The following is a 24,962-nucleotide window of genomic DNA, read 5'->3' on the forward strand; positions in this document are numbered from 1 at the left end:
TTCTCATGGCTAGTCAGTTGGAACCCCATGTTCTCCAAACGACCATGGTGCGCGGGGCAAGTCTCATCATTTGGCTGCTTTTTGTGTGAAATGTGTCCCCATTGGAGGCAGGTCTGTGCCACCCAGATTTTTGCATTACGCAAGGTTCCAGCGAGACACCTGGGATTTCACCTACCACCACAGTTTGGAGGCACAGAAAATTAGGCCCGTTTCCACTCCAGAAATTCTTGTGGAAACAGCCTGTTTTCATGACATTTGCAGCAATCCGTGAAAAACATCCGACATTCACGTGTGTCCTTTTCTTGTTCCAAACCACTTGCCTGTCTTTGTGGAGAGACGCCCTGAGGCATACAGCCTCAGTGGAAAGACTGTGCTTCCCACTCGCCTGGCGGCAGCATAGAAACACCAAAACCGCAATGGCTGCTGCACTGTTAGGGTAGTTCCGACCTCACTAGAGCGTGTTGCAAATGCGCAGCAGAGGAAGGATGTCTTGGTCATCTGAGCCTCGCGTATAGCATTGTTGGTTCCTCTACGAATCCTACTCACAAGACGTAGGCTACTCAGAAGCCCCGTTTCCAGTCCCAGCAGACTGCAGTCAATAAATGGTGGGCCATGCTGCTTCCTCTGGGGAAGTCTTACGGAAGAAAGGTGTTATGTTAAATATTTATGCCGGTAGCCTGCTTCAGCCAACAGATCACTCAGTTTGGAGGAGTTGCCCACAGATTAATTACCCATTCTAGTTACATGCTGCAATAATTTTTCCATCTGGAAAGCGTATGGCTTCCTAAATGCTCTGCTTTCCAGGTCCCATACACACTAGCCAGAGAGGTGTTTTTATGCTTTATTCTACACCTCTGGATGGACATTTACCTCCTTGACCTCCTATCACACCAGAGTTGTGCAGTCTGTGTGTGTACATAGAGTGATAGGATACATTTTATGTTAAATCCAGAATAGGGACGTTAAAATGCATTTAATTAAGTAACCGTGTACCTGCTGAAAATTTCTGCGTTTACATGGTTACACATGGGGCGGCATTCGGCTCCCTGGGAACCAGTGTGTGTGAGGAGCCAGCTGTTGAGGCAGCTCCCTGGGAGTAGAAGCTGGCTCCCTGCATGTACAGGCTCCCGCTTTGCCACCCCACACTGCTGCCTCTGATTCAGAGGCAGCAGCACAGAGAGGTGATGGCTCCCCATGCCTACCAGAAGCCTACTTGTAAGCATGAATGTTAATCGATGAGCCCAAACTCATTGGTTGATCATGTACCACATGTTCACATCCCTAGACTAGAACGTTGATCACACATTCACATCCCTAGACAGAAACAGCAATAAAAAAATCAACTTTAAAAAGAGATGTTTGCATATCCTAACTTCCCTCTAAGTGCTATTAACGGGAAAATCCCATCATTCCTATATGACAAGAGTTTCTATTGGTAAATATTTAATTCCTACATTTGCATTTAGTGCAGAGATGGTCGGTTCCCTTTACAAAGCGGTATCGCACAAGGTACAGTTGGACTGAATTAGTATGAGAGTCGCAGGGGAGAGCAAGCCAAAAGTTAATCCTTGGCCGAATGTAGCTTTTTAAAAACCACGTAAGCATATTTGTCACACTACTCTTTCTCCTTCACTGTGAATGCAATTTGGCATTTTTATCTCTGTCTTTTATCGCCATTCTTGTTATTCTCTTAGCATATTCTAATACTTGGCTGTCTAGAATAATCAAACTACGATTTTTGGAATGCTGAGGTTAAAGTAAATGATTTTTTTTCTTTCTAATTTTATAGACCGTGCCCGTTAATTTGCCTATGCTATTGTCCTACAAACCTATGGAGAATGGTTACATCTCTGCAAGGAAAACAGAAGATGCTGTTAATAATTAGTCACAAAGCTATCATCTCAGGATACCTCAAATGCAACCACTCTAAACACGGCACGTTATTGTGCTGTAGGACAAGACATATAGGACAAGACGCATGTTTGAATTCACAGTTCTCTTTAAGGTGACACAACTATTGTAAGCAGCCTTGTTGACCAAGCAGCTGTGAAGTCTGAAAACGGAAAAGTCTGGGACATAAAAAGTCCACGGAATCGGGAGCGGAGAAAAGAATGTCAAGAATTTGATACAAATGGAACAATAGAAACTTCAGATTTGCATGGATGGTCTTTATGCCCAATGAAGAAAATGAGGCTCTGCCCCTCTGATTCATCCTACCACAGTGAATGGCTACTAAAGTCTTATTCATTTGCCTGACCAAAGAAGTAGCACGGCCTTTCTGCTTCATCACTGTCCTTTCCAACTCCCATGGAAGGCACTGGAACGGCGCCCATCGTGGAAGTTGGGTTGGACCCTACATTAGAGCCATGTTCTGTCTTCTTACACAGCTCCCCTTGCTTCTCATGAGAGCTGTGCATCAGCAACTGAAGGCAGGACATGAGTGTTAGAAAAGTGAAGCTTTCAGATCCACTCAGCAGAAATACTGGGACACATCACAGGACGGTGAGAAATGTCCAGCAGCCTCCCCTTTCCTTGCAAATATCAGGGGTAATGTTATTAAATGGTCTCTGTGTATTAAAATTCAGAAGTGCATCCACCTAGACCTTTTTGAGGAGCTGATCAAAATATTTGAAGAGTGTTTATTTGGCAAGACTGTTTTTCACGTCAGCAGATTTGTTTCTGAAAGAGAAAGATCCACCCTCCTTCTGAATTGGAAGTATACAGAATTTTTTATTACTCATGAAAATCTCCTTAGTAAGGAAAGAATCTTGACTAAAAGTTGCGTTGAGCCAGGTTTTCAGCCTGAGTGTAAGTGGGTCTCTGTGGTTGTGCTCACACTCTGGTGCATGTAATTGCAGTTGTTTGGACACCTTAAATGGCAGTCATGGGCAGGCCTTTGGGGGCCCACTGACCTTGATTGTGCTTGCAAATAATACCATATACTAGCAATGTCAACATGTAGTCGACTACATGATTAACCGATAAGCCTGGGTTTATCGATTAATCCTATTGACTGTGCACATCCCTCCGCCATCCCCCCTCCCCCCACCCTTGCTGCTTCTGTATCAGAGGCAGCAAGAGGCAAGGGAGATGGGAGCCAACATGTGTGGGAAGCTGTCTTTTAAGTTGGCCCTCCGTGTGTGCTGGCTTCTGCACAGTCAGCCAAGGGGAGGAGGGGACGAACCGGAGCCGATGCTCGTAGGGAGCTGATGTAAAAGCTGGCTCCCCATGAGAACTGACTCCCTCCTATCCCCCTCCTCCTGCATGTAAACATGTAACCACTAAAATTTCAAGTGGTTACGCGTCTACACAAATACCCAATAGGTAACATCCCTGCCAGTTACATCTGCAAACTATTATTTGCACCAACAAAAAACAAGGTCAGTTTAAAAAAATCTGCTTAGATCAAGTTGTTGGAGTTAAGATTTAATAATGCCACATGTGCACAACATAAACGTAAAATGCAACTTCTATTTGATTTTGTTTTGTAGGGGAACAACATTTCTTTGATTATATAAAGCACAGAATGGGCATGGATTAAGTGCAATTGGCATTTTATTTTTTTAATATTTTCCCATCAGGTTGACTTGTAAGGCCCAGGTTTCACTGTGCCAGATAAAGCAAAATACTCGAGGGTAATAATTTTAAAAGTGTATCAGTCCCATTTTCTTAGACTCCCATGTCTTGCTGAAAGTCAGTGGAAGTCAGACTCCTAAGTCACTTGGGCACTTCTGAAATTTTTCCTTAAGGCTTTGGCACAAAGGGACTAGAAATTAGGGGCTGGGCAGAAAATTCCCGTCTCCATGAAATTTCGATGGCCAAAATAAATTTTTGCCAAAAAAAAAATCAATTCTCTCCATTCAGAAGGTTTGGAAACTCTAAAACTGTAACGGAATTGGTGCAGATGTGTATCAGAAAGCCGTGCACCTGATTTTATGCCTGTTGATAGACTTGATTTTTTTAAAAAACTGACAGGCTGTTCAGTCTCTTAGCCTCTCTCCTGCTGCCTCTGAAATTGTTGGGGTATTTCCTTAAGGAAATCTGGATGGGGGTCTGCTGCCCCTCACTAATTGCAGGCAAGTTCTCCCCCATGCATAAGCAATCACACACAGTCTGTCATTCATGGATAGCAAGGGGAAAAAGTAGAAACTTTGCCTCTGCCACCCCTGTGTATTATGACTGCTCTGTGCTACTCCACATGGAAGGGGGGGAAACATGAGCAGGACTAGTGAATTGGACACACCATAGCTCCACTGACTTGAGACCCAGCATGGATAGGGGAGTGGTCCACCCCTTTCACTGCACTGCACCTTACCCGGCACCTCCCTGCTGCGCGTGGGTGGGATTGCATTCCCCTCTTACACCTTGTGAGCAAATCCCCCTTTCCTTCCATTCGCCGCATGGTACTAGAATGCAGCCTTGGATTTTGTCTGATCAACCATGAAAATGGCTAACATGTTGTGCCTACACATTAGAGCATGAAGGGCACAGTTGACCAATACTCTGACAAAACCACTTCTGTGCTTCAGCGCACGGTTCTCTTTGCTGATCTGTTTACATAGTCTTTATAATATGGGCACTGAAATGCGGACTTCCAGTGGGCTGAGACCATTCCAGGTTGGGCGCTGACCGCCTCCTCATCGTTTGTTTCGTGTAGCGTTCTGCGTTGTTGGGATCTAATTCTGCTCCAGCTGATGCCAGTGGAATTTTTGTTTTTGGCACCAATGTCAACAGAATTGTGGTATATCCTTAGGAGTACTGCATTTTAAGCGTAATCTTGCTTGAAACCAAAATGTTCTCTTTCCATCTCCAACAAACTAACACTGGTGTAGAGGGAACCATTCACTATAGATGTTCATCCAAAACTAAAACGGATATGAGGATCTACACGAATGGGCTGGAATTCACCCAAAACATCTAGCATACCAGCCATAGGGTTCTGGAAAAGCCAGCTTTCTTGGGCAAGAGCCTTAGCTGGTATATTGGTGTAACTCCCCCACTGACTCCCACAGAGCTATGCTGATTTGCACCAGCTAATGTGATGACCTGCCAGATTCAGAACTAGCAACCCCCAAATCCGATTGCGTCCTGGGGTCCTGTGGGGAAGAGGGAATAGAAGAATTCATTTGGGCTGTGTCTACACTAGGCGATTATTTTGAATTTACAATGTTTGACTTCTGGGTACCGGATTTTACAAATTCGAAGTTCTGTGTCCTCATTACAGGGAAGAATCAAATGAAGTCCAAGGTAGCACGTTCACATTAACTGAGTCTGCCTTGGACTTAAAGCTCCAGGAAGCACTTTGGGGGGTTGTGGGAGGCCTCCCAGAGATCCATTAATTCAAATTAGCATCTACACTAACATTATTTCAGACTTACAAGTTATTCCTTGGGAAAAGCAGGACTACAGAGTTCAAATTCCCTGGCCCCTTAGTCTGGAATAATGGGTTTGGTAATGTGGACGCATTGTTTAGAAAATTGACCTTGAGGGGCTAATTTCGTACTAAGGTCCTCTTGTAGATCAGGCTTCTGAAATTAGAGAGAGGAAGAAAAGGCTGCAACAGTTCTGCCTGAAATTAGCAGTAGAGTGGCAATAATTTGACAGTAACACAATGTCATAAAATAACACAAGTTGTATTGTTATGGCACATTTCAGGAATAAGCTAAAAGGTCAGTCGGAACTTATAGGTGGAAAAACTTGAAGGAAACTGGTTAATGCTTCTAACAGTTCACTACAGATTAATCACACTGATTAGTGACACAAAACTATAAATAGCTAGACTTGCTCAAAGTACTAGTGGAAATATTCATAAACTCAATCTGTTTTTCAAAACTTAACTTTTTTCATATGGGGAGATTAAAAGTGGCCTGGAATTATGTAAGAATTAAAAAGCAATTTGCATAATACCTACTGATGGATGATGTAATTAAAATCACTGTTGTGCCACTCATCCAACTTCAGTTGTGAAATTTTTTTAAACGACACATAGCATATAAACAGGTGTAAATTGTCCACAGGTGATGAGACAAAACATTTTACAGCTTCTTTTTAAAAAATGGGACTGCAAACTTACTTTTCCCCCTCCACTTAAAATGCAATTTTATACATATGTTGCTTTATATAACAGATATTGAATGTGAATGTTACCTTTTATGAATGCAACTTGCCCTTTTTCATTACAAAAACTTCTGTTTGAAGTAATAAACTTTGGTATGTTGTTCTGATTAATATTTTTGCCTCATCTGTCTCATGGGATGCTCCTAACTCTCATTTTCAAGAGCAAGCAAATGGTTTATCAGAGACACATAAGATGCAGTTGTAACGTGACACGCCCCAGTTGTCAGTGGTCTGGATCAAACTTGGGCCTCTGGAGCTAAATGCACACTGCTCTATTGCCTAACCTAAAAACCTCATGGCCCCTAGCCACAGCCGTAGAGCAGATTCAATAATCTCAATCTTTGGCCTTGTCTATACTAACCCTGTCGTCAGTCTAATCTATGTCACTTCGGCTAGGCAAATAGCTTAGCTGAAGTTGATGAACTTTCTGCAACATCTTGCATGCGATGATTGGTGGGGGCTGCTCTTCCATTGATGCCGGCTACTCTACTCATCCTGGTAGAGCATCAGCGTCTACGAGAAAGTGCTCGGAGATCGATTTGTCGTGTCTAAGCAGACATGATAAATCGATGGCTGGTGGAACGATGGCTGCAGCATCAATCCCTGGTGTAGTGGAGACACGCCCCAAGTGGCCACTAGATGGGACAGAACACGATCTCCAGGAGGTGTGTGTTACACAGCTCTTCATGGAGAAGGTAAATGGGAGTGGAGTTGTCTGTTACACGTTATGCACAGCACTTCAATCCTTGCATAGTCCCTGATCCAACCCCCCCTTGAGAGTCAGTGGAACAATTCCACAGGATTAGGTCCATAGAGTCTTAATTCCCCATGGGCAGCTCCCATTGGTGTCAGCAACAATTACACACAAGGGAAGAGTGTTGTAACCTCTACCTTACTGTCAATCAACTAATAGTGATTCTACTGATAAGTAAAACACAGCACATGTGTGACTAGTGCTTTGGACACTCCTCGGCAATCCACCCACTCTCCCAAAATGGTGCCTTGCCCAGGTGATTGTGTTTTGGTGCACAGGGCCTTTTGATTGTCAGAGGTGGTGAACACCCATAACTTCCAGCGAACAGTGGGAGCTGCCGCTGCTCAGCCCCTCAGCAAATGAGGCCACTGAGTGAAGTGCCAAGTGTGAAAATGTTGATACTGATGATAAAAGTTGCACATAACCACGGGCAGGTCTCCTAGTCTCCTCTGTCGTTGGGCAACGTGTAATTGACTCAGCTGCTTTGCACCTCTGCGCAATCCTGCTCTGCGAACCCTGCGGAGATCCGAGCCTGAGCTGTAGGCTTCCTGGAGCTGATGAAATGCAGGGTTAGGTTTTTGTGCTAATGAAATTCAGTGACATTACAAACTTGTTGGAGTAATTCACATGCTGCATGTGTTTATTTTTAAGTGGCGTGTGCTTGGCTCAAAATGTCCCCCCCCCCAAAAAAAAAAGTTTGAGAAATTATTTTTCTGCCTCTTTAATTATTAAGCTCCTGTGAGCCATCACAGGACAGATGGTGAAGCTATTTAAAACTGAAGTTAACCTTTGTGGAGTAGCACATACCATTGGAAACCAAATATCCATGTTGAGAATCTTAATAGTCTTTGATACTGTATATTATACTGTACTGAGTGATAAGTAAAATGATCTGAACCATGGCAAAGGCCTTTCTTTGAATGGGCTATAGAGAGCGGGAGCAAAGTTAGCAATGTGAAATTTATGTGAAGAGCCAAATATTTCAGAAAGCTCTCAACGGTTGTGGTAACATCAAAGCAGATGTTCTCAAACTTTTTGGCCCGTGGCTCACCCTGCTCAACACAGACCTTTCCATGGACTACCAGCCAACCACCCACGATGACAAAAGAGGTGCTGCAGAAGGAAGGGGTAGAAGGCCTGGGAGGGATGATGGTCTGGGCATGAGGGGAATGGAGAACACTTACCTGGCTCCAAGCCCCCTCGCTGCTCCCATTGGCTGGGATTCCAGCCAATGGGAGCAGCAGATGAAGCCTCCCCGTGAGCAGTTTCCTACGCTGCCTTTCCCCCAGGCGGGGGTGGGGAGAGAGTGGCAGTGCATAAAGCCACTTCATATCCTCACGAGCTGGATCCAGTTTGCAAGACTCAGGGCTCCCTGGTGCTCCAACCTCATGGCGGGTGGGGGGGGGCTGGAGCGTCAGCACAGGCTCCCCTCTACCAGGGTAGGGGAAGAGTCCCAAGCCTGCAGCCCACTGGCAAGATGGTCACGGACCACTAGTGGTCCATGGACCATATTTTGAGAACTACCTATTTTAAAATGCCAATGTAATAGCTAAGATGGCCCAGTGGTTCTGGTGTTCTCTCCCTCAGGTGCTTGGCTGGCTGGTCCTGCTCATATGCTCAGGGTTGAATTGTTCACCATACATGGTGTCAGGAGGCACATAAGGTGCCGTCAAATTGGAAGAGACCCCGGGGGCCTTTCTGCTTTGCGCTGCCTTGGGTGGGTGAAGGTCATTTGCCAGGGTTCTCTGAGTTGATCTCATTTAATGATTTCCCTATTGGGCCTCCAGCATTAGTTTACCTTCATCCCGCCTCTGCACTGCCTGGGCCACATAATAGTCTGGTCTCCTCTGGTCTTATGTCTGAGGTTGGATTTAGTTGGTGGGTGTTGGGTGGAGTGGTTTACTTCTGCTATGTAGGAGGTTTGGCTAAAGAATCTAATGGTCCCTCTAGCCCAGGCGTGGGCAATAAATTTTGCCCGGGGGACACTTCAAACATTTTTGAAGTAGCCCTGGGCCACCCCGGAAGGGGCGGGGCCTAAACGAGAAGGGGAGGGGCTATGCCACCCCCAGACCATGATTGGTCTGGGGGTGGGAGAGCCCCTTTGCCCCCTCTTCCCACTAGGCACCCATGCCCTGGAAGAGGCTTGGCACACTCCCCCACCCCCAGGCCAATCAGGGCTTGGGGGCGGGGAGCACGTGAAGCCTCCTCCCGCCCTGTGAGGAGACCATGGCACTTGGAAGTGCCACAGGCTCCTTGCAGGGCTGGGGCAGGGCGAAGGAAGTTTCATGCAGCTCCCCCGCTCCCAGGCTCTGATAGGCCAGGGGGTGGGGGAGCACCCAAAGCCTCCTCTGTTCCCCGCCCCTCCCCCACACACCCTGCAAGCAGTGCACAGCACTTCAAAGCACCATGTGCTCCTGGCAGGGTGGAAGGAGGCTTCACACGCTCCTCCACCCCCACCCCCTAATTGGCCTGGGAGCAGGGGAGCAACAGGGCCTGGGGCGGGGAACCCTTTTGCTCACCTCTGATATAGATAATGGTGCACACGCCCTGGGCCTTCACACCCCTGCTTTGCATTAGTGTGTTTCAGGGCAGTGATGACAAAACCTGACTAGGGATGTAAAATCCCATTTAATTGCTTAACCGGTTAAACAGTTTGTGTAACTAGTTATCCGATTAAAGGCGGCACGGGTGGGGGAGCCGCTCCAGCCCTGCTGGGCTGAAGTGGTGGGTCCCACTTGCCGAGGGACCCTCCTTCCTCCCCTCTCTCCTCCCCCGGCTGCAGCAAGGGCTGCACCAGCCTGGCGAGAGCAGTCCCCTTTCTCCTCCCCCGGCTGCAGCAAGGGCTGTACCAGCCTGGCGAGAGCAGTCCCTGCCAAGGCCTGCCGTGGACGGGTTGCTCCAGCCAACCAGAGCAGCCCCCTGCTCGCAAGAGGTGGGGAACTGCTCCAGCCCTCACCGGTTAAGTTAACTGGTTAACCTTTCACACCCCTAAACCTAACTCATCAGCCTCTCCGTGTGTGTGAGTGGAACATGCAGTGGCAAGCTGACTCTACAGCAACAGACCTTACAGACCACAGCTGCCTCATTCGTGTTAGGATGAATAGTGAGAAAGTAAGCCTAATGGTGCTAGCCTGCCCTCTCGGGGTCAGTCTGCCCCAGCACGGCTGCCTGACATGGCCGTTTCCCTAGTCGCTGGTAGGCAAGGGAGCGCTGCCTTTGACTTGCTTACTCCTACTCACCCAGCACCCATTTTACCTCTGGATATACCGGAGTAGCCTTTCCACATGCGATCAAGTGAGGCACAAACCTGACACCTCCGGGACTAGTTGAATGCCAGAGCCATGGACTTCAACAAGGTCAGGGTTTTACCCCAGTGTCTTGAAGGTGTGGTGACCAAATAGCTATTTGCTGATCTGCATCGACTTACCCAGGGCCAGGCTTTCACCTGTGGTTCTGTGTGCCAGGATGGAGGAAGATGGACTGAAGTTAACCCCTTATTCACTGGGGACTAAGTAGCCTCCCTGTCCTGACTTACTGTTAACATTCTGGTAAATAGTAGACAAGTGAGCTCACTCACATATTTGATGCACTTTAAACTGCTGAAATGGTTGAGTGTATAAAAAGTAGTAAAGGGACAAATTCATCATAAGCTCTTGGATGTCAATCTACAGGTTGGACCTCCCTGGTCCAGCATTCTCATGACCTGACTAGTCCTGGATGAGGGATTTTACTGGCCCCACCCCTGCCCTGCACCCCACCGAGCTTCCTGGCTCCCCCTTCCCACAGCCCACCTGAGTCACGCTCTGCCAATCCTGCTGAGCCGCACACCAGCTCCCGCCTTTCCCCTCGCAGCCCAGTTGGGCTGCACATCATCCCTCCACCCACAACATGCCAGGTTCCTAGCCCCACCATCCCCACAGCGTGCCAGGACTCTGATCCTGGAACATCCGTGGTCCGGGACCGGTTTACAGAGGTGCAGCCTGTACTTACACCCGCAGCGAACTTACCTCTCACTTCTGGTGAGTTTCAAATGAAATTTAGCGAAACCTGTTTTCTCCAGTTTCTAGGATTGCTTAAAATATAACCTCTTCACCTCTCCACTGGGCATGAAAGTGCTAGATTGCCTGACTACTCTCTGGGGTGATTAGTGCATGTGGATGTTTTTCAAGGGAGCACCAGCATCAAATGAGCTATCTGTGCACATCCCAGGGCCTTAAATTCACTAACACTCAACTGGGCTTGGACTTGGAATGGAGTTTGTCCAGGGACCAATGTACGGAACCAAGGGTAGTGGACGAGATGGGGGCGAGGGGCATAAACAGATGTGAAGCAACTGCCATCTTGAATTACGTGAACCTGCTGGCTGGAAACCAGGGTAGAGGAATGGGAGCTGGACCTTGCTAAACCTCAGCAGCTGTTAACAGGGCATAAGATGGGACTGAGGAGTCGTCTCCCCCACTACTCCACAGCTTGCTGTGACCCAAAGACCAGCTGGCAGAGGGCACAGGGCTTTTTCGGGTTCACCAAAGGAATATCCTGTAAGGGCTCTCATGAAAGCCTGTGTCACATTGGTCATCATACACGTGGGCTGCGTCTAGACTGGCATGATTTTGCGGAAATACTTTTAATGGAAAAGTTTTCCGTTAAAAGTATTTCTGCAAAAGCGTGTCTAGATTGGCACAGATGCTTTTGCGCAAAAGCACCCGTGGCCAGTCTAGACGCGATTTTGCGCAAGAAAGCCCTGATTGCCATTTTAGCCATCGGGGCTTTTTTGCGCAAAACAATTCTTCCCTGTCTACACTGGCCCTCTTGCGCAAGTACATTACAAACTCAGTGCTCTTGCGCAAGAGCGGCCAGTGTAGACAGCTGGCAAGTTTTTGCACAAAAGCACATGCTTGTGCGCAAAATCTTGCCAGTCTAGACGCACCCATGATGAAACAGATCTTTTATAAGGAGTTATGAGTATATCCTGGAAATTATCTTCTGAAGATCTGTGATGTGGCTGGCCACCTAAAAGGTAAAAAGGGCTGGTTTTCTTTTGGACAAGAAACCCTTCTCTAGCTGAGTGTTTCCACGTAAATTCAATATCGTCTGGTTCACAGCAATCTCCATTTAACATATGAACCGAATGTTAATGAAGGGTTGTGAAATCTTCAGCGAGTGGAAATTTACAGGCAGAAGAGACCCATCCAGGAAGAGCCCTGTTTATGTTAGGTCAGTGGATTTTGGAGGGTACATCTAAGCAGTATAGAGGTTCACTCATTCCTTTCAGCTGAGAGGACGAGCGGCCAGCAGGCCTGATCTCATAAGAAGGGATCACAGCCAAACTGGTGGAAAACGCTGGGGCAAGGAGTTGGGGTAAACTACCACGTAGGAAATAGGGGATGCCTTGTTATTTCTGTTGAGGCTCTACAAAGCGTGTTCAGCTTTTGTTTTAACTAGGAATGTGAAAGGTTAACCTGTGGGGAGCGGGAGCAGCTCCCCACCTGGTCAGGAGTTTGCTCCACCCCTGCGGGGCTGCTGCGGACAGAGGCACTCAAGCCTGTTCAGAACCCATGGCAGGCCTGTGGCAGAGGGGAATGGGGGGCGCTCCAGCCCAGCCATAGTAAGCAGAGGGGCCACTCCAGCCCAAACAGACTAGAGTGGCCCCCTTGCCTGTCCCCCTTAATCGGTTACCCAATTTAATGGGATTTTATGTCCCTAGTTTTAATGCCACCATTTGTTTCCAGTGTTCTCACGCTCTTTCACTTGAGTCTCTGTTCTTTGATAACGCTCTTGTTCTTGTCCCGATGAAGGCTACGCATGAAGCACAGCTGTGATCCTGAGCTGAGTCTTACAAGCTGGCATGGACTGCTCCTTTGGGAATAGCAGATCTGTGAACACAGAGAGGGGCACACATGGGTAGGGTTGCCAGGTGTCCAGTTTTGAACCGGACAGTCCAGTATTTGAACTTTCTGTTCAGGAAACAAATTTGAGAAAATAGAAATGAGAAAATAGAAATGTCTGGTATTGTCTAAATAAGATAGAATGTACATTGTGATGTAATGTCAAGTGTGTCTGGTATTTTTGTTGAAACCATCTGGCAACCCTACACATGGGGGGTGCTTGGAGGACTTGGGGGAGGGTGGAGGTTTGTGCGTATCACACAAAGAGAACCAGGGGGAGACCGGTAGGGTGGTCAGCCTGATGCGTGATAGCAATTCAGTTGCCCAAACCCGGCTGGGACCAGTGCTGTGTGTGGAAGCAGTGGTGAGGGAGCAGCATGTGAGGTGAATCTAGTCAGTGATAAGGACGCTAACATTCCCTGGGCCGGGCGATGCCTCAGGTTGCCAGCTGCAGATGAGGGAAATGCAGTGAGCTTAGCCAACCTACATATTGCTTTCTTCCCTAGGCGCAGGCATTTCTCCAGGTCTAACGGGGCAACTTCTGACAGAGCAAAGGGCTTGGAGCAGTTGGAAGAAAATGCTGCCTCTGAGGCTATGGCTACACTGCCTCCTTTTTGAGGAAGAGGCAATGCAAATGAAGCTCTCATTAGCAACTTCTCACGCTTCATTTGCATAATCTCTGCCTGAGGCTTTTCGTGCAAGTGGTTTTTGTGCAAAAACAAGCAGTGTAGACAGATCCATTTTGGGTAAAAAAAAACCAAAAAAACCTTTTTGCGCAAGATCTGTATACCTCCTTTTTGAGGCATAAGGATCTTCTGCAAAAGGTTTTTTTTTTTTTGCACAAAACGGATCCATCTACACTGCTAGTTTTTGCACAAAAACCACTTGCACAAAAAGCCTCCGGCAGAGATTATGCAAATGAAGAATGAGAGTTTCATTTGCATTGCCTCTTCCGCAAAAAAGAGGCTCTGTAGACATCACCTGAGTGTCTGGCTTTTCAGCATGGCCACAGAGTGGGAAGGAGCAGCAGTCAGAAGTGAGAGAAATAAAAACAGGAGTATTTTCAATAGGGAGAACGGTGGTTGCTCCAAAATGGGAGCTGTGCTGGGAACAGTCTCTGGGTCTTCGTATTGGCCTCAAAAGGAGCATATGGGTTGGGGAAGTTAAAGGTCTGGGCTTGTTGAAAAGCAACAGGTGAACAATGACTTGTCTGATTAAACAGGGATTTCTGCTGTGGGGTTTTTTTTTTTTTCACCAAATGGCCGCAGTCCTAATACAGCCTGGTGAGCCTTGATCAGAGCTCAGGGTTTTACTAAACATGAGCTGAAATGGTCAAATGAATTGGGACATTCTCTCCCCCTCACCCCATAGACCTGTGGCTGTCGGCCCGCCTGGAATAAAACTTGGAACATAGAGTGGAGAAACGAACCCAACCTGTCCTGCTTGCTGTGGAGCTGTGTTCCCTTCCAGTGCAAGTGAAGAACATCCTCCAGGGGTCCCATCCTGCCAGGTGCTGAGCACCACGTCCGTTACCATGCCGTAATACCTCCTTTGGGCGGCTTTGTGTACTACGCACTGAAAGGTAAGTGGTGGGTGAACCTCGGACTGGGGGAGGCAAGCTTCCAGCCCCGCCCCTTCTACCTTGGCCCCGCCCCTACCACTAGAGTCCTGTGGGAGCCAACCACCTCCCCCACTGTAGGAGCAGGCCACTCCCCCTGGTGGGTGGCATGTGGCTCCAACCTTTCTCTGCCACCCAGGAGCCAGGGGAGGATGGGTGGCACTGCTCGGGCAGTGGCCCCTAACCGTTCCTGACAATTGTACCCCTTTCTGGAGCCTCATTTGCCTTGTATCCCCGAGTTTCCCCTCGCTTGAAAATGACTTGCTTATAAAATCAGGCAAACTACAAAAGATTCACAGCAACCCTTCCTGCAAAATTGCCCCCTTTTCTCATTTTACAAGTATAAAATAAATCACCTGGAATATGAATATTACTCTCCGGGGGATGGGCGTAGAGGCTGGGGAAGGCTTCCGAGGGTGCATGGTAAGTGGCTCCCCTGACTCTGGAGCGTGAACAGCGTCCACCCTCAGCCCCCGGGGAGCTGGCCTCAGCAGGGCTGAAACCTAAACAGCCCTGCAAGACTGTGGGAGATGCTCCGAAGGGAGCGGAGTGTGGGCAGCAAGGCTGGGGGGTTGGCATTGCCTTCCCCTGCCTCTGACACCTACCACCCTTTAACCTTAACGCCTGGCCCTGTTTTTTCTTTTTATTTATCCCCCGTAATTATTTGGTTTCAGTATTTGGTGGATCTTCCCTGTAGGCGGCGGGAGGGTCCTTTAGCCATGGGCAGGCTTTTGCCCTCCCCCCCTTCCCGGATCCCAGTAGGATGAGTATAATATTCATATCCCAGGGGATTCATTTTATAATTGCCTGGCAAAATGCGAAAGGGAGCAATTTTGCATTGTCTGCCGTGTTCTGTAGTTTGCCTGATTTTGTAAACGTCACTTTCAAGTGAGATGAAACGGGGTGCACAAGACCAGTCAGGCTCCTGGAAGGGGAACAGTTGTTGAGAAAGATCAGGAGCCACGGCCCGAGCATCTTGGAAAGATATTCGTAAAGAGAAACCCCAGATTGGAGGCCCAAGATGAGCACAAAGAGTATTTACTGGACAGTTCTTGGAGTCTAATCTCTCTCCTTTACATCTCATTCACAAACAGCTTCCTACACGAGCCTTGGGTGCCTACACACGGTATTAACCCTTGCTGGACCCCAACCCCTCTCAGATCGGTTATTTTAATTGCATAACAGCTGTGAGCCTCCGATTGACTTGTTGCTCCTGCTCTGGGCAGCGCTAGGGGGATTGCTCTAGGAGGAGAACATGGGTTCACCTTCATGCTTCTTTAATCACCTCTCCGCTGAGACCCGTCCCTAAAGCACAAATAACTCTCCAATAAGAGTGGATGGTGTTGTATGTTTGTGTCAGTTTTGGAACTGTGCTGAGACCATCAATGCTCATATACCTACTCCCACCCCCAGCCAGCAGCCGGTACCATTTTATACCTGTACGATCCCAGGCAGGAGGTGACCTGCTGAATCTCCCATTAATCGTTTTCTAATCCAGCCAGACCCTGTGAATTTTTTAAAAATAAACGTATTTTGGTAGGTCCTATGCAAACTCAGTGCATTGCACTCTTTCTGCTTATTGGGCAGTTGTTATTTCATACTGTTGCAAGAACTGTACACAATGAGACCTATACCCAGAGTCAAAGGAGACACCGTCAGGATGGCATCTTTGAGCAGCTCCTTGAGCGAGGGTGCTGAGGCAGCTTCCTGCCTCTCCTGGCACCACAGACCATGCTGCACCCCAGAAGCAGGTTCCCAGCCCATGGGAGTGCGGAGCTAGTGCCACCCCCACACTAGGAGTGGGGCCTATTGCCAGCTGTTTCTGGGGCACAGCACAGTCTGCGGTACCAGGACAGGCAGGTAGCTGCCTTAACACCCCCACCAGTCACCTGATCCCCTTGCAGCAATGAGACCCAGTGCCTGACATTCCACGGCCTCGTACTGGGTTGGGACCCGCGCTTTGAAAGCTAGTGGGGTAGAGCACACTGCAGCTATCTCGCCAGCCCAGGCACACGCTGCGGCCTGATTTATCAGGCTTCTGAGAGCAAACAATTCTGCACCTGCTCGGTTTCAGCCGGCCAGGCTGGAGTCCTGAGAACAAACACAAAAAGACTCTGGTTTTAAACCGAGTGGCACAAGATTCTAGTTCAGATCTAACAGGCCGCTGTGAAAATGCAGATGGGAAGCAGCAGCAAAGGAGGTAAGAGCAGCATCCTGGCACAGCTGACCCCCAACCACCCGAATTACGACCCCCCACATTTACAACCGCCTTCCTCCAGCCACCGCCTCCACCCAGCACAGCCCCAGCTGGCTCTGGGAGCAGCTCGCGCCGCGGACTACACCTCCCAGGAGGCACAGTGGGCCAGGAACAGAACCCCCATTTTTATCATTGCGCCTATAGGGGGAAAAAGGTTCGACTTACGTCAGCTCAACTTATCACAATTCTCCAGGAACCAATTAGGTCGTAAGTGCAGGGGTTGCCTGTATTTGCCCTGTCCATGAACTGACTCTGCCTGTCCCAGGAGTGAAGGTGTTGCTGCAGTGTTTAATTTACGAGGGTACAAACTGGGCCCTCAGGTATGGCAGATTTCATACGGCTGAGAGGAGATCCTGCTGGAGTGAACAGCCTGAATAGACCACAGACGCTTCTGGGCCCCTGCAGCTGATCTCACCTGACCTGAATAAAGGTCCAGGCCCCAGTGCTGGGGATGATGTGAGATGCAGTGGTTGGTAGGAAGTAGCTTTGATGCTGGTGGCTGCATGGTGCTCGCTTTCTGGCTGACAGCGTCCACAGAGCCCGAGAAAGAAAGGTTTGGGTGGCTCTCTAGGAAGGGCTGGAGTTCTGGGCCATTGCATCCAAGCTGTGGCCATCAAACAAACCCTGCTGTTACCTTTCAGTAGAGGTAAATTCACTGGACAATTCTGGCTTCTTCCCCACCTCCCATTCCAGCCCAATAACCCCCAGGGCAGCTGAGCTTTGGGCCCTGGGCAGCCAAGGCTGGCGGCCAGCAGTAGGATGTGAAATATTACAATGCGGTGCCCCTCCTGGGGGCAGGAGGGAGGAATCTCCTTTGGGTTGGAGGCTGCCAACTCACAGAAAAATCAGTGGGGCCACACACAAGCAAGAAACAAAACCCAAACCCTCACTGATGTGGCCCCTGATGGAGAAGCAGAAAGAAACTCCCCCCACCCCACCACCAGAACCTGGGGGGGGGAGGCGCCCAGGCTAGAAGATTTTGTGGGCTCCAGCCCTGCAGGGCATGGGGTGGCGGTGCCATGGCAGGCTCCCCCCTCTTGGGAGAGGGTCAGAGACTCCCTGCGGATACTGACAAGCCAGAGGCTGCATCTGGCCCCCACAACCCCCAAGGGCTCTGGCAAAGCCCTGGGGAAGTCAATGGCAAGACTCCCACTGATTTCTGGGCGGGGGGGGGGGGGGAAGCGTTCCCCCTGGGGGTGCCTAAGAGTCAGGGGCTGGCCGGGAAGACCGGGCGCCCTGCCCGGCGAGGAGCAGCTGGGGTGGAGGGGAGAGGGCATGCCCCAGCCTTCCACCCCCCTGCGCCTTTCCAGCGCGGCTCTGCCTCTCCCCTTCCCGCGGGGCGGTCCGGGGAAGGCTGTGCCCAGCCCCGCTGCGCCCGGAGCCAGCGCCAGCCCAGGGCTGGGCTCCGGGCTCAGCCCCCTGCCCCTCGGCAGCCGCCGCGCCGGGGAGGGAGGCGCGGCCGATGGAGCCGCAGGGCGAGGTGCGCCCGAGCCGTCCCCAGCGGGGGACTCCTCCCAGCCCAGCTCCCGTGCGCTCGGGCCGGAGGGAGCGGCCCTGCCGGGCTATCCGGGCAGCCGGCGGCTCCGCAGTGCTGGGCGCGCAGGCCCGGGGCTGGCGCTGCCCGCTGCGGAGGCGAGGGGACAGGCTGAGCCGGGGAAGGAGCGACTCTCCCCAGCGCTGGCTCCCGGCCGCGGGGCGCATGGGGCGCTAGCAGGGAGACCGAGCTCCCCGCAGAGCATGGCCCTGGCGAGCCCCGCGCCGGAGCGCACCCGGATCTCGGCGGTGGAAATGGAGCGCTACTACTGCCTGCTGCAAGCCGCCGCCCGCGCCCACTCCCTCGCCGCCGGTAAGTGACCGCTCCCGGCCCGGCTCCACCGGGGGGATCCCCGCTTCTCCTCGGCCCCCCACGGACCAGCTCCTCTCCCTGCCCCGTGCGGGTCCTGCCGGTGGGGCAGGCGGCTTGAGAAAGTTGGGGGGCTGCTGCCGGGTCGGGGGCAGGGCGCATGGGGTCCCTGCTGCGCGGCGGGTTCGCTCCTGAACGCAGCCAGGCGAAACGTGACCGGAGCTTCCCCACCAGCCAGGGGGCTGCGTTGGTGGCTGGCTGGAGCTCTGCCACCGGGGGCCTGACCTCTGGCCGCTAGGGGGCTCGGCAGGGGAGAAGAGAAAACATGGAAGGGGGATTTAAAAATCCTTGTCTCAAGGGAGCCAGAAATGAGCATCTTCGTGTTAGAAACCTACCCCCAGAGGTCCACCTGTAACCCATGGTCTCTTTGATCCAGACTAAAACAACAGGGAGGCTGCTGCCACCTTAAAGACCAACCCATTTATAGGGCTGCAACTTGCCAAGTGGGCTGCAACACAGGAAAGCTTATGTCCTCTAGGTTCGTTAGTTTTTCATGTGCCACCAGACTCCTCGTTGGTTTTGCTGAAACAGACGAGCACGGCTACCTCTCTGAAACCTTTAACCCGCCTAATTCTTCTGTCCACCAGCAATTGACAGCTCCAAAGTGGAGCGAAAAAGGTGCATCAAAATTAAGAATCAAGCCCATTGCAATGTAAAATGCTGCATCCGGAGCCAGCGCCAGCCCAGGGGTGGGCTTCGGGCTTAGCCCCCTGCCCCTCGGCACTCGCCAAATGGGCAGGCCAAAGGATAACTCTCCCTTGTTTACCCCCTCACTCGCACCCTCAATCCCCCTTCACAACCACAATTTTCCTGCTAGTAATTCTAATCGTCATGGCAATGTTCTGGGCTAATGAGGTAGTTGGAGCCTTCTGATTAATAGAAGGGTTAATTGCTTTCAAGTCATGATGAAGCAACCTTTGCCAGATGTTTTGGAAACAAACCTTGCAAAGGTTTCCCTGGAGAGATATGGTCTGTGGAGAGACACGCTTAGGGATGAAAGGAAGCTTTCTCTGACTATGGGAAGTTTAAGGAGGGAGGACCAGAGATAATGCTTTGTGCCTTCCTAGATGCAGAACGGCATGTGTTGGATTTAGGGTGTGATTTGAACTCCCTTGAGAAGTGGGTGCAGAAGGCAGTGTGCTCACTCTTGCTTCAGTTTGAACCAGCTTAGTTTGGGTTAGTTTAAATAAGCCTGTGATCAGTTTAGGCGAAGCCAAAATAAGCCTGTGTGAAACTGAGATAAGCATGTGTCCACACAGTTGGCAGGTTGGCATGTAGACAAGACCTTTGCCACTTCACTGGAAAGGTGCAAATTCACACCCAAACTGCATTTTTTTTAACTTGTGAAGAACAGTGGTAATCAATTTAAAACAATCCAGGTTCGTTTCCAAAAACATTTTTTGTGAAGCTAAACAGCACACTAATGGCCGTCTGAGGGTTAAAAAACAATCAATGGGTTCAATTAATTCAAATAAAAATCAAAAGAAAATGGTCACGAATGACTCTGTTAATGAGCCCATGTCCATTGGGCTTTCCAGTGAGAGCTGTAGACCATAGGCAGGAGAGATCAGAGAGCAAATGGACGGTCAGGCCAACTTCTGGGATTATGGGACAGGAACTGCTCTGAGCTACTCAACCCCACTTTTTGTTTTCTTACTGTTCTGTTATTTTCTAAGCAAGAGAGGCATACTCCAGGGTGCACGGCTGTCTCCCAGTAGCCACGGGCCTGTCGTTTGTGCGTAAGGGGGTGATCAGGAAGGACAGTGTGTGGCTGTGAGACGTTCTTCTTTTGTCCTTTACCCGCCTTCACCCGTGCATCACAAAGGTTGATTTCAACTGAATTTGTACCAAGTGAAATGGACAAAATTCTGTGTCTTCACATTGCTTACAAATACATGCACTGCGTTCTTAGACCTTGGAAAGAACAGAAATAGTCAGCTTTGTGTGCCTCCGCCTGGTGGACCTATACAGGTGACGCTCCAGATACAGGTGTGTCAGGTAATTGGCAATGGAACGTTTGCAACTGTACAAGATGTAGAAGGGGAAATAGCTTGGCCCTTGCACTCTGTAGCCAGGATCCTGGATAGCCACGCAAGGACTTAACTTTACTCACATGCATAATATCAAACACGTGTAGCTGTTTACAGAACTGGCCCTTAAATCCTAGGCAGACAGGTCGCTATTGTAAATTTCTTGTGAGACGTCTCTGGTAGGTTTCGTTGTAAGTGCCGCATGGTGGTTGTTTAAGGCACTGAATAACATTTACTTTGATGGATAGCCCCATGCCTGTAGAACGGTGTCTTATTTGTAAAGTACCAGCTGCTGCCTGCTGTGCCCTTTCTTGTTGCAGGAACATTGTCAAAAAAGAATAGCAAGTATTTTAGTTCCTTTTAATCAACCAAAGAGTATGATCTAATGCTGGCCCCTTGCCACTGGCCAGTATTGCAGTGCTCCCTCTCATTAGCACTTTGAGTACTCAGTTTTGTGCTTATGCTGGGCCTTCCCTTGGGCTTAGGGTGCATAAATTGTCTGCAATTTATGTTCTAGTACAGGTTGGACCTCCCTAGTCTGGCACCTTTGGGATCTGACTGATCTTGAACTAGGGAGCTTGCCGGACCAGGGGAGTCAACGCCGGCCCCGTTGCCGCTAGCCTGTGGGTTCTCCTTCAGCCACCGGGATCCCCCTGCTGGCCACCAGCCCCCACTCCAAAGCTCCCCTGCTGGTCACGGGTCTCGTTTTGGCTGGCAGGGCTCCCAACCACCAGGGCTCTTTGGTCCAGGAACATCTGTGGTCTGGTTTCCGGAGCAGGGAGTCCTGGTTTAGAGGGGTACAACCTGTAGAAGGTATGGTGGTGAGAAAGTTATGACTTGTATTGTAATTTTTCTCACTGGCACTAATGTGCCACACTGAATCCCACATTGCTCATTCAGGTTGCAGGTCTTCTGCATGTCTGGCACAGTCACACAACATCTTATAAATTACTGCGCCAAACCCTCAGAATTGTTGCAGCTTGGCCAGTTATTGATGGGCAGGTTGAATGGCAGCTGGGGACTCTTGCTGTAGCTATTTATGGTATTAAAAAAGAAGCATAATTGTGTGCAGTTGCTCGTTTTCCTTGCTTGTTACTCAGGCCTGATCTCCATCAGTGGAGCCAGAGCAGTAAATTCTTGAATGATGTTGCATCAGTGCAAACCCTGAATGTAGATGTGCCACACTGATGAAAAGCAGGTGTGACTTGACACACTCACTTTAGGCCAGAGACTCTCCTTGTCTGCTGTATGTTTGGGAGAGTTTGTCTGTCTGTCCATTTGTCTGTTTGTTCAAGAACTTCTCCTAAACAGAAGAGCAAGGAACATCAAATTTGGTATAAAGCTTCTTACCATAATTTAAAGCAACATAAGGGTTTAGTTGTGTCTGGACAATTGGATGTGCCTAGGGTTGCCAGATGGTTTAACCAAAAATACCGAACACCCTTCCCCCCAAAAAAATACCAAAGAAAAAATTCTGTTGAGTAAAAAAAAAAAAAAGGTGGGGGAGACTAAAGTTGTATTTGCCTCCCGGCAGGGGAAAAAAATCAGAAAATACCAGACATTTAGGTGTCTGGTATTTTCTGAATTTTTTACCGGACAGGAGGTGAAAATACTGGACTGTCTGGGTCAATACCAGACACCTGGCAACCCTAGATGTGCCTGGAATGGGATTGCTTCTCATAAAACCATGCAGAAAAGGGACAGAATCACTAGGCAGGTGAAAAGGGCTCCCTGAAAGAGCCCTGCTCCCATCCAGGACTGCCCAGCCCCGAGCTTCCTACCCTCAGGTGCCCTTTAGGCAGGGTGGGAGCAGTCTGATGCTCCCCTCCAGATTCATATGGGAACATTGCTGGCTGTTCCTCTTCCTCAGGGAGTGAGGGGAAGTGCACCATTTGCTGCATTCCGCACTCTGGCTGGGGAGCTCAGGGGGCAGATGAGCTGTGCACTTTGTTCTCTCTCCCTGGCGGACAGGAAGGGGGAGAGCAAGCAGCCCTGATATGAATGTGGGGCTCCCCACTCAGCCCTCTACACACACAAAGCCAGTCCCCTGCCCAGAGCTCTTCTTCCCTCCGCAACACTAACTCCTGCACCCTCGCTGCCCTCAGCCCTCCTTACGGACCTGAGAAACACCGTGTAGATGTGCTAGTGCTTTACATAGACCTGCCCTGAGTGTAGGGGACTGGGTGAGATGATTTACTGAGGTCCCTTCCAGTCCTACACTTTTGAGATTCTATAAGCTGCTGACAAACCTTCCAAGGGTTTGCTTTGGGGGAGATTTAATTTCTCTTCAGCATAACCCTTTCATGGATACTCCGGGAAAAGGTTCAATGCCTGGTGTCATTGCTTTCCCCTTCGGCCCCAGAACTGAAGGCCCATGCTGTTCATTATCTGTTAAGGGCCAGCTATGCGCTTGGAGCCATGCCTGGCACAGAAGACAACACTCTAATACAAGGATCTAACACTCACATTCTGATGATCTTGACTCCAGAGCGTAGTGTAGCTGAATGTATTATGCTGGATTTTTTTTATGGGAGATCATAAGAGAGATGATGAGGTTCAGTAGTAAAAACGGTTGATGCGGCAAAGGAACACTCACATGAGCAAGAAAAGGATACCCTTTGTGGGAATGTAAAATGAAAACAAAAGAGTTCCATAGGGTCTGATCTGTTTCTATTGAGTCAATGACAAAACTCCCATTTTCTTGAAACCGGAGTAGGACTGGGCTTTGGAGAGGCAGTGCAAATATAAGTGCACAAATGCAGCAGTGATGTATAAATTTTCCATGCTACATAACTGACGTCTGGGGAAACTGGACAGCTAGCTTTCCAATAACACAGGTTCCAATCCGTGTTCCCTGTGAACGGGGTGCTTGTGCGGCCACTCAGGTGAGATTCAAATGCCACCCAATTGACTAGCAGAGCGCCCACCGCAAGATTATTTGTTTCTGCTAGTGGTGCACATTCACACATACCTCAGTGCACATCACAAATTATTCTGCACACCAATGGGGAAAAAAATCCACATGTGGATGGAAAAGACTCAAGGGAACAGTCCAAGCCTGCAGTCAGCTTTGGGGAGATGGACCTTTATGTCTGATTCTGGAAATTTGCGAGACTCCACATAGGAATAAGGATGAATTCGTATGGGTCCAATTGCAGGACGGCAACTATGATTTCGGCTGTGCATGAGCAGTGTTGCCAGCCCTGAGTGTTAAAACAAACACATCAGCCCCTGTCCGCATATCATAAGATTTGTAAAATGATAATAAATGTGGGGCTCTCTCCTTCCTGCCCCCTCTCCTCCCCACGTCCCAGTTTCGAAGCCTTTTAGCCAGTCTTGGGATACATTCTAAGCACCTTTTCACAACCACAAGGGCTAGAAACTTTTTAATGAAAACTGAGATTCTCTACTAACTGCCTAACTGCAAGTGCAGAGGCTTTAAAAACATCCAGTGTTGTGAGACTGGTGATAAAATCACGAGAGTTGGCAATGTTGTGTATATACACACATACACGTGTTCACATGCACACACCAGTGTCCTTTTGGTCTTTTGAGGGCCAAACATGTTTATAGCATGATTATAGGAGATACTATTTGAGAGCTGTTAGAATATAAGCTTACTATGTAAATGACCTCTAGACACTGAATAATATTATCAGTTGAAGCCATTAAAGGAGCTACAGGACCCTGGGAAAAATAATTGTGCAGGAATCTTAAATAGCACGTAGGATGCATTCTGTGAGCATACAGCACAGTTTCTATACCTGCAATTTCATGATCTATCAGTCGTTTACCATAAGAAAAGTGGAATGACAGCAGGGCTATGTGGGAGGGAAGTCATCGGAAATATTAAGTGGAGTGGGGGAGGGTGATTAACTTAAATGTTGTCAGCATCTATCTTTGCCTCTAATCTTCTTGATGCCCTGAACTAGGGAGCTTCCTCTGTTTCTCATGGGAAAAATGGCGCCTCTACCTTTTCTGCTGTGTTTGCATATTGAGTCAGAGGAACAGAGTAATGCTGCATTTTAAACCAGGGCCTTCAGTATTACGTGATTCACCAGCCTTGAAGGTTGACATGAGCCTGTCGACACTGGGAGTTTAGGTCAAATTTAGTTGCATTAGGTCGATTTTCTAAACAATGAGTCCACACTACTGAGCCCATCTACTTTAAGGGCTGTTAAATGTTGATTTCTGCACTCCTGCTTTCACGAGGAGTAACCACTAAATTTGATCTTGCATGGTCAACTTTCTGTCAGTGCTGACGTGGCACTGTGAAAGTCAACTTTCTTGGCTTCTGGGAGATGTCCCACAGTGCCATTCAGTGACTGGTCTAGCCATTACATTTTCAGCTCTCCAGCTGTCCAGGTGAACAGGAAAAGCCCCGGGAAAATCTGAATT

The 24,962-nt window shown here is 49.2% G+C and overlaps 2 protein-coding genes across 9 annotated transcripts in view; both read left to right on the plus strand.

Moving 5' to 3' along the window:
* ATP11C (ATPase phospholipid transporting 11C (ATP11C blood group)) overlaps positions 1-8,255 on the plus strand; it is a 146,456-nt gene extending 138,201 nt beyond the window's left edge. For all 7 annotated transcript variants that reach the window (XM_089781818.1, XM_075941066.2, XM_075941061.2 and 4 more), the window contains one exon: positions 1,790-8,255. Coding sequence is in view for 2 of the 7 variants with exons in the window: in XM_075941062.2 (XP_075797177.1) it covers positions 1,790-1,885 (96 nt within the window). In the remaining 5 variants the exon portion in view is untranslated. The remainder of the gene's footprint in view (positions 1-1,789) is intronic.
* Positions 8,256-17,989: 9,734 nt separating this feature from the next.
* Positions 17,990-24,962, plus strand: part of MCF2 (MCF.2 cell line derived transforming sequence) — a 128,748-nt gene continuing 121,775 nt past the window's right edge. Inside the window, exon 1 of one of the 2 annotated variants that reach the window (XM_075941057.2) lies at positions 17,990-18,477. In XM_075941057.2, the coding sequence (XP_075797172.2) occupies positions 18,369-18,477 (109 nt within the window). In that variant the 5' untranslated portion in view covers positions 17,990-18,368. The remainder of the gene's footprint in view (positions 18,478-24,962) is intronic. The other variant, XM_075941058.2, reaches the window with a different exon arrangement.

The sequence above is a fragment of the Pelodiscus sinensis genome, chromosome 13, assembly GCF_052426305.1.
Source record: "Pelodiscus sinensis isolate ZL-2025 chromosome 13, ASM5242630v1, whole genome shotgun sequence".
Classification (NCBI taxonomy): domain Eukaryota; kingdom Metazoa; phylum Chordata; order Testudines; family Trionychidae; genus Pelodiscus; species Pelodiscus sinensis.